The sequence below is a fragment of the Podarcis vaucheri genome (assembly GCF_965113315.1).
Source record: "Podarcis vaucheri genome assembly, chromosome: 13".
Classification (NCBI taxonomy): Eukaryota; Metazoa; Chordata; class Lepidosauria; order Squamata; family Lacertidae; genus Podarcis; species Podarcis vaucheri.
In genome coordinates this window covers 46,065,879-46,073,673 of record NC_138751.1, presented here as the reverse complement: position 1 = coordinate 46,073,673, position 7,795 = coordinate 46,065,879, and the positions used below count along the sequence as shown (strand labels likewise).

Below are 7,795 nucleotides of genomic sequence, written 5' to 3'. Positions count from 1 at the left end.
AGGGGAAGCTCCCAAGAACCTTCTATGACCTCCAAGAAAACTTAGACCTGATTGATATTTGGAGGTTTAAAAACCCAACGGAAAAACAGTTCACGCACTTTTCAGGGGTACACCAGAGCTGGGGTAGAATAGACCAGATCTGGGTCTCCAGAGAGCTCTCGATAAGATCGGTGAAATGTGAAATAGAACCCAGAACTCTCTCGGATCATAACCCAATATTTTTGGAAATAAAATGCAAACTAGCAGGACCATACAGATGGAGAATGAACGATTACTTACTGGAACAGGACGAGATTATTGGTAGAGCAAAAAACATCTTGAAAGAATACTTTGAGTTAAATCTGAATAAGGGAACAAAAATTGATGTGGTCTGGGACGCAAGTAAGGCTCTTCTCAGAGGTTTCATGATCCAACAGAATAAATATAGGAAGAATTTAAGAGAAGCAAAGAAGGAAGAAATACTTAAACAACTAAAAGAAGCAGAGGGGAAACTAACAATAAACCCTGAAGATGAGAGAACAAAACAGCTTTGCAAAATACTAGAAACCCAATACACAACACTCCTAAATCAAGAGATAGAATGGGGAATAAAAACGATGAAACAAAAGTATTTCGAGTCGGCAAATAAAACGGGTAAGCTGCTAGCATGGCAACTGAGAAAAAGGAAAAAACAAAATATAATTAATAAAATTAGAAGGGAAGATCAAATAACAGAAGATCCCAATGAGATAAAGGAAAAGTTCCTCCAGTACTATGAAACCCTGTACAAAAAAAAGGAGGACGAAGACATAAATGAGATAGGAAGGTATTTGGAAAGGAATGGAGGGGAACAGTTGTCAGAGGAAGAAAAGGCACTACTAAATGAACCGACAACGACGGAAGAGGTCAGACACGCTATCAAAAAAATGAAACCTGGGAAGGCCCCAGGCCCAGATGGCCTCTCCCAAAAATACTATAGAACTTTAGAGGAACACTTGGCCCCGATACTTAGCAAAGTAATTAATAATATCCTGCAAGGAGGGGAAATGCCGGATTCGTGGAGAGAGGCATATATTACAGTAATACCCAAAGCAGAGTCAGATACACTTGATGTAAAAAACTACAGGCCAATTTCACTGCTTAACAATGATTATAAGATCTTTGCAGGAATAATGGCGAGCAGATTAAAGAAATATTTGAACAGAGCGATTCATAAAGATCAAGCCGGATTCCTGCCCGGTAGGCAAATAAAAGATAACGTAAGATACCTAGTTAACATAATCGAGTATCTGGACCTTAGGGTCGATATCCCTGCTGCTTTAATCTTTGTAGACGCCGAAAAGGCTTTTGATAATGTATCCTGGCACTTCCTTATAAAATGCATGGAGAAGGTAGGAATAAGAGGACCATTCCTAGAAGGTATAAAGGCAATTTACTCGACCCAAAGAGCAAGGCTAATTATCAACAGTAGCCTGACCAACTCATTTATGATTACAAAAGGTACAAGACAGGGATGTCCCTTGTCACCCCTTCTATTTATTATGGTTCTGGAAGTCATACTGAATAAAATAAGAGAAACACAGGAAATAAGAGGGATCAAAATTGGCATAAAAGAATATAAAGTAAAGGCTTATGCCGACGACCTAGTGATTACAATAGAAGACCCCATAAAGGGGATAAATAAAACTATTGAACTATTGGAGGAATTCGGAAGGTTATCTGGGTTTAAACTAAACAAAATTAAAACAAAGATGCTGATAAAAAATGTAGATGAACAATCGAAAAATAAAATTGAGTTCGAATCGGGGATACAGACATCGAAGAAGGTAAAATACTTAGGTATTTGGGTTTCCCCAAAAAACATAAATTTGGTGGAAGACAATTATAATAAAACCTGGAGAGAGTGCAGAAAAGACCTAGAGAGTTGGAGTAGATTACAGCTCTCGTGGGAGGGGAGAATGGCTGCCATCAAAATGAATATCCTCCCAAAAATGACATTCCTATTCCAGAATATTCCAGTAGTAAGGGGCACAACAATGTTTAAGGAGTGGCAGAGGACCTTGTCTAGGTTCATCTGGCAGGGTAAAAGGGCCAGGATTAAATATAAGCTACTCACTGACAGAAGAGATAGAGGAGGGTTCGCGGTCCCAAACCTGCAATTGTACTATGAGGCCTCCTGTCTTTGTTGGACAAAAGAATGGATAACTTTGGATAACACTGACCTACTGGATCTGGAGGGCTTTGGTGCTAGGTTTGGGTGGCACGCATACTTATGGCAGGAAAAGGGGAGAGTACATAGAGGATTCTCCAACCATATCATAAGAGGGACGTTGTTGGAGGTATGGAATAGATGTAAGAGGTTGATAGAGAAAGACACCCCATGGTGGCTGTCACCCATTGATATTCTAGCAATTAAGAAACTAAACATGGAAGGCAAAAGATGGACATACGCTGACCTTTTGAGAAGATCTGATAAGGGATGGGAAATCAGGCCCTACGAAGAGCTAAAAGATAAATTAACGGGATGGTTTCAATTCCACCAAATCAATGCCCTCTGGAACGAGCATAAAAAAATCGGTATGAGTAAGAATAAATCTAAGTTTCAGGTAGAAATAATAGAAGGGAAATCTAAACTCTTATCCAAAATGTACAACCAGCTACTAGACTGGGACACTATGGACGAGGAGGTTAAAGAGGTTATGATTAAATGGGCCATAGATTTAGGATACCCCCTAGAATACGAAAGATGGACCAAATTATGGAACAAAGATATGAAATTTTCAGCTTGTGTGGGACTCCGAGAAAATATGGAAAAGATGATGTACCGCTGGTACATCACACCAACAAAATTAGCTAAAATGTACAAAACCGGAGACAAGACCTGTTGGAAGTGCAAAAAGAAAGAGGGAGATTTTCACCATATGTGGTGGACATGTAAGGTGGTAAAGAGGTTCTGGAGCTCAATCTATGAGGAATTAAAAAAGATTCTGAAGTACACCTTTCCTAAAAAACCTGAGGCATTCCTTTTAGGAATGGTGGGGGATGAAATCAAGAAAGAGGACCAAACCCTATTCCAATATGCAACAGTGTCCGCCAGGATACTGTTGGCACAGAATTGGAAAACTCCCAACGTCCCAACAATCAGAGATTGGCAAACCAAGTTAATTGAATATACTGACTTAGCGATAATGACACAGAAGATCAGGCTACAGAAAAATACCAAATTTATTAACGACTGGAATAAATTCCTCTCATATATGGAAACGATTATAGGAAACATTAAAATCACAGTAGGTATAATATAAAAACTGCGAGGTAGAAACAATGGTTAACAAAAAACACTGCAGACTATATATTAATGAATTATAGCTCACGTTGTGGTGATGGGAAGTCGAATAATGTAACAGAATTGTATATTAAAAATCTGATTTAGGTTTTATGTAATTTTCTTTTGCTTGTTGACTTTGTTTCAGTGAATGATGTATATGTGTTTTAAGCTGTTGTTATAAAATAAAGATTAAAAAAAAAAAAAAAAAAAAAGGTTGGATCACCCTGTCAGTTTGCATTTCTTAGTGCAGAAAGTATTGATCTGATGTGTAGAGATCTTTCCTATTCTAATTAATTCAAGAGGGTTCTGAGAGCTTCTCTGTGTTAAGGAAAAAAATTCTGGGGTGAGAGACTACTCAACAGCCCAGCTCGTCGGGATGGAAATCCCCTGCAGGTCTATGCGGTCAGTAAAAGAAGGAAGTTCCAGCCAAGTAATTTGGAGCAAAACAACAGTCAGTAGACCATGATCTTTATTGTTGTGCAACAGGTCCCCACAGGAGTAAGAACCCCAAGCTTGGGGTGACATCCTCTTTTAAAACTTCCCTCTTTCCCCCAGAATACACTTTGAGCAGCATCACTGATACAACATCATCACTATATCACTAGCATGTCACAAATGGGGAGGGGTATACAAGGGTTAAGGAGGGATGCAGGTGGTGCTGTGGGTTAAACCATAGAGCCTGGGCTTGCCGATCAGAAGGTCGGCGGTTCGAATCCCTGTGACGGGGTGAGCTCCCGTTGCTTTGTCCCTGCTCCTGCCAACCTAGCAGTTCGAAAGCACGTCAAAGTGCAAGTAGATAAATAGGTAGCGCTCCGGTGGGAAGGTAAACGGCGTTTCCGTGTGCTGCTGTGGTTCGCCAGAAGCAGCTTAGTCATGCTGGCCACATGACCTGGAAGCTGTACGGTGGCTCCCTCGGCCAGTAAAGCGAGATGAGCGTCGCAACCCCAGAGTCGTCCGCGACAGGGGTCCCTTTAACTTTATAGAAGGATTATCAGACAACTTTCCCAACACCTCTTAAGTACCCATCTCCGAAAGAACTATAAAACTCTTTACATATCCTTGCCCTCAGGACTTGTCTGGAGATGGGCTTTCAGAACACCTGACTTGCTAAACTGCCTCTGCGGATGTCTATTCTTGCCCCCTTGGTCACTCCCTGGGTGGGGTGCTGTGTATGTGTTCTCACACTTGGGGAATTATGGTGGGATGCCCTGTTCCTGCTGCCTACGTGACATCCTGCTTCTTGGTTCATGGAGGGAGGTGGAGCCCAAATTCACCTTTCTTTAAGGGTTAAAATGGCATTGGAATGAGGCGAGTCGGTTGGTGGATGGATGGATGAAGTATGGATTTTCTACAAATTTATAAAGCTAGGTATCTTCCCTGAGCTGTCAAGTCGAAAGGATTATTCCTTCAGAGAAGCTGAGTACAGCTGGCTTAAAATGGTTCTTTTATTTCTTCTTCAAGGTTATGCTGACTATACTGTAATAAGAGGCCAGAAGGAGTCTGGGTTTCTCTTTCTATGTCTTTTTCTTTCTTTCTTTTCCTTCTGGTGTAGTGTTCTGTACGTTGTATGCTTAGTGTTAAGGTTTAAACTTATTAAAAGTTATTGTAAGTTTAAGTTAAGTCTGCTGCAACTGGATTTCTTATGGGCAGGGCCAATCCTGAATGTATTGGATTTGTGACCATTATGCTCATTTGCCTTCAGTAGCAGTAAAGCTCTGCTGGATGAAATATTAATTGCCTCTGGTCTATTTTTTGGGGTATCCTGCAACGTGTTTAAGTTTTTACTCTGCTAACTATACATTGGGATTCTACTGTGGATCACTATTGAGTAGAATTCCATGACACACCCTGCCCCACAAAAAGATATGGCAGAGCTAGGAAGATCATGCACAACAACTCCAGTAAGATGTGCACCAGCAGCTAGTACTTGCAGGAGGCGGGGGAAAGAGAATTACCATCCTTGCCCTCCCTGATAGTCGCCTTTTGTTGCTGCCAGCCTCCTCTGGGAGTACTACAGTGGTGCCTCGCAAGACGAAAAGAATCCGTTCTGTGATTCTCTCCGTCTAGCGGTTTTTTCGTCTTGCGAAGCAAGCCCATTGACGGATTAGAGGATTAGCGCTATTAGCGGCTTTTAGCGGCTTATCAGATCAGCTGATGGCTTAGAAAAAGCGGGGGGGGGGGGAGGAAAAACCCCCGCAGGAACTCGCAAGACATTGTCATCTTGCAAAGCAAGCCCATAGGAGATTCGTTTTGCGAAGCACCTCCAAAACGGAAAACTCTTTCGTCTAGCGAGTTTTCTGTCTTGTGAGGCATTCGTCTTGCGGGGCACCACTGTATTTTTATTAATTGATTGGTTGAATATATATACCGCCCTATACCCGAAGGCAGTGGAAGACAGGAGTGCCTAGCGTGCTCTGGTCCATGGGGTCACAAAGAGTTGGACACGACCAAACAACTAAACAACAACATACCCAGAGGTCTCAGGCGGTTCAAAGAAAAGATCAACATAAAAACCACAACATATATAATCAAAATAATAAGACCAACCTAATAACAGGCACCCCCCTTGCTGTATGCCATCTACCACCCCTCCCCTCTGAACTATATTTAAGCCAGGAGCGGAGCAAGGACAATTGCCAGAAACTGCATTGGCCCTTGACCTCTTGTTTTGCTATACATATTTAAGTACTTCAGCCTAGATTGTTTGTTTATATTCAGTGCACTTTTTCTAAAAAAAATGTTTAGGGGGTACTCTCATTTTGACTCAAGAAAATCACCATTTTATAGTTGAAATCAGGGAAAATAAATATAATAATTGTACAAAAGTACAAAGATTCACAAAATGTTAGGGGTATGCGTCCCCCTAGAAAAAAAAACCCCAGTTTATATTCATGCTGCGTTTGCAAAATCGTTAATTTTTGCCGGGTTGTGTGTTGTTGTTGTTTTGGAACTTCATCTTCTGCATTTTGATATATTTCCGACGTATTCCAATGTTTTCGGGGCCGTAAGCCGCTTTGGCACAGCCGATCGCGGGGAAAGCGGCGGATACGTCAAGCGGCCCATCGACAGAGAAGCCGGCCGATGGAATCCTAGAGGCGCCGCTGGTCGATGCGGAACTCGCCCAGGGGGGCCTCCTAGCGCCGCTCTACCCTTCCGGCGTGCTTTTTATGGTTGCGGCGGCTTCCGCTTCCGGCGTAAACACTTAAAGGCAGGCGGCGGAGGCGGCGGCGCTCTTAGGAACGGAGTCTGCTGCTGCTGCTGCGTCGTGGAGATGTCGGACTCGGACAGCGAGGAGGACGAGGGCGGCGAGAGCCGGGCGGCGCCCTTCTCCCTGGCCGGCTTCCTCTTCGGCAACATCAACGAGCAGGGCCAGCTCGAGGGCGAGGGGCTCCTCGACCAGGTGGGCGCTTCGCGGGGGTGGGGGCTTACTGGTCCGGGGGGGGGCAGGGGACGAGGGGGGGGGCTGGCTAGCTAGTCGTGTCAAGGTAAAGGGGGCGCGCGGAGTGGGGCGAGGCGCGGTGCACAGTGGGAGGGGCCGAGTTGAAAGGGGGAGGGGGACACCTGTCAAGCTGGGTCGGATTGGAATGGGGGCAGGACAAGGGGGGGCAGGGGAAAGGTAAGCCATGGGAGGGGGCTACAGTTGTGCAGACGGGAGGTGGGGTTGCCCAGCCATGGGGAGGGGGGTGAGGGCTGTGCAGGCGGGGGGGGGGCTGCCCAGCCATGGGGGGGGCTAGGGCTGTGCAGGGGTGGGGTTGCCCAGCCATGAGGAGGGGGGTGAGGGCTGTACAGACGGGGAGTGAGGGGCTGCCCAGCCATGGGGAGGGGGGTGAGGGCTGTGCAGGCGGGGGAGGGGGCTGCCCAGCCATGGGGAGGGGGGTGAGGGCTGTGCAGGCGGGGGGGGGGCTGCCCAGCCATGGGGAGGGGGGTGAGGGCTGTGCAGGGGTGGGGTTGCCCAGCCATGGGGAGGGGGGTGAGGGCTGTACAGACGGGGAGTGAGGGGCTGCCCAGCCATGGGGAGGGGGGTGAGGGCTGTGCAGGCGGGGGAGGGGGCTGCCCAGCCATGGGGGGGGGGGCTAGGGCTGCCCAGCCATGGGGGCTGCCCAGCCATGGGGAGGGGAGTGAGGGGCTGCCCAGACGGTGGAGCAGGGGGCTGCCAAGCCATGGGGGGGCCCTAGGGCTGTGCAGGCAGGGGGGCGGGGGTTGCCCAGCCATGGTGAGGGGGGTGAGGGCTGTCCAGATGGGGAGCAAGGGGCTGCCCAGCCATGGGGAGGGGGGGCAAGGGCTGCCCAGACGGGGTGGGGGCTGCCCCGTCATGGGGACGGGGGCGGCAAGGGCTGCCCAGATGGGGGAGCAGGGGGCTGCCAAACCATGGAGGACGGCTAGGGCTGTGCAGATGGGGTGTGGGGGAGGGGTTGCCCAGCCATGGGGAGGGGGGAGGGCTGTCGAGATGGGGAGCGAGGGGCTGCCCAGCCACGGGGGTTGGGGCTA

At 47.0% G+C, this 7,795-nt stretch overlaps 1 protein-coding gene across 6 annotated transcripts in view; it reads left to right on the top strand.

Annotated features, from left to right (window-relative positions):
* The first annotated feature begins 6,501 nt into the window (after positions 1-6,501).
* LOC309516153 (transcription initiation factor TFIID subunit 1) overlaps positions 6,502-7,795 on the top strand; it is a 48,884-nt gene continuing 47,590 nt past the window's right edge. For all 6 annotated transcript variants that reach the window (XM_082194656.1, XM_082194654.1, XM_082194658.1 and 3 more), the window contains exon 1: positions 6,502-6,707. In XM_082194656.1, coding sequence (XP_082050782.1) covers positions 6,579-6,707 — 129 coding nt within the window. In that variant the 5' untranslated portion in view covers positions 6,502-6,578. The remainder of the gene's footprint in view (positions 6,708-7,795) is intronic.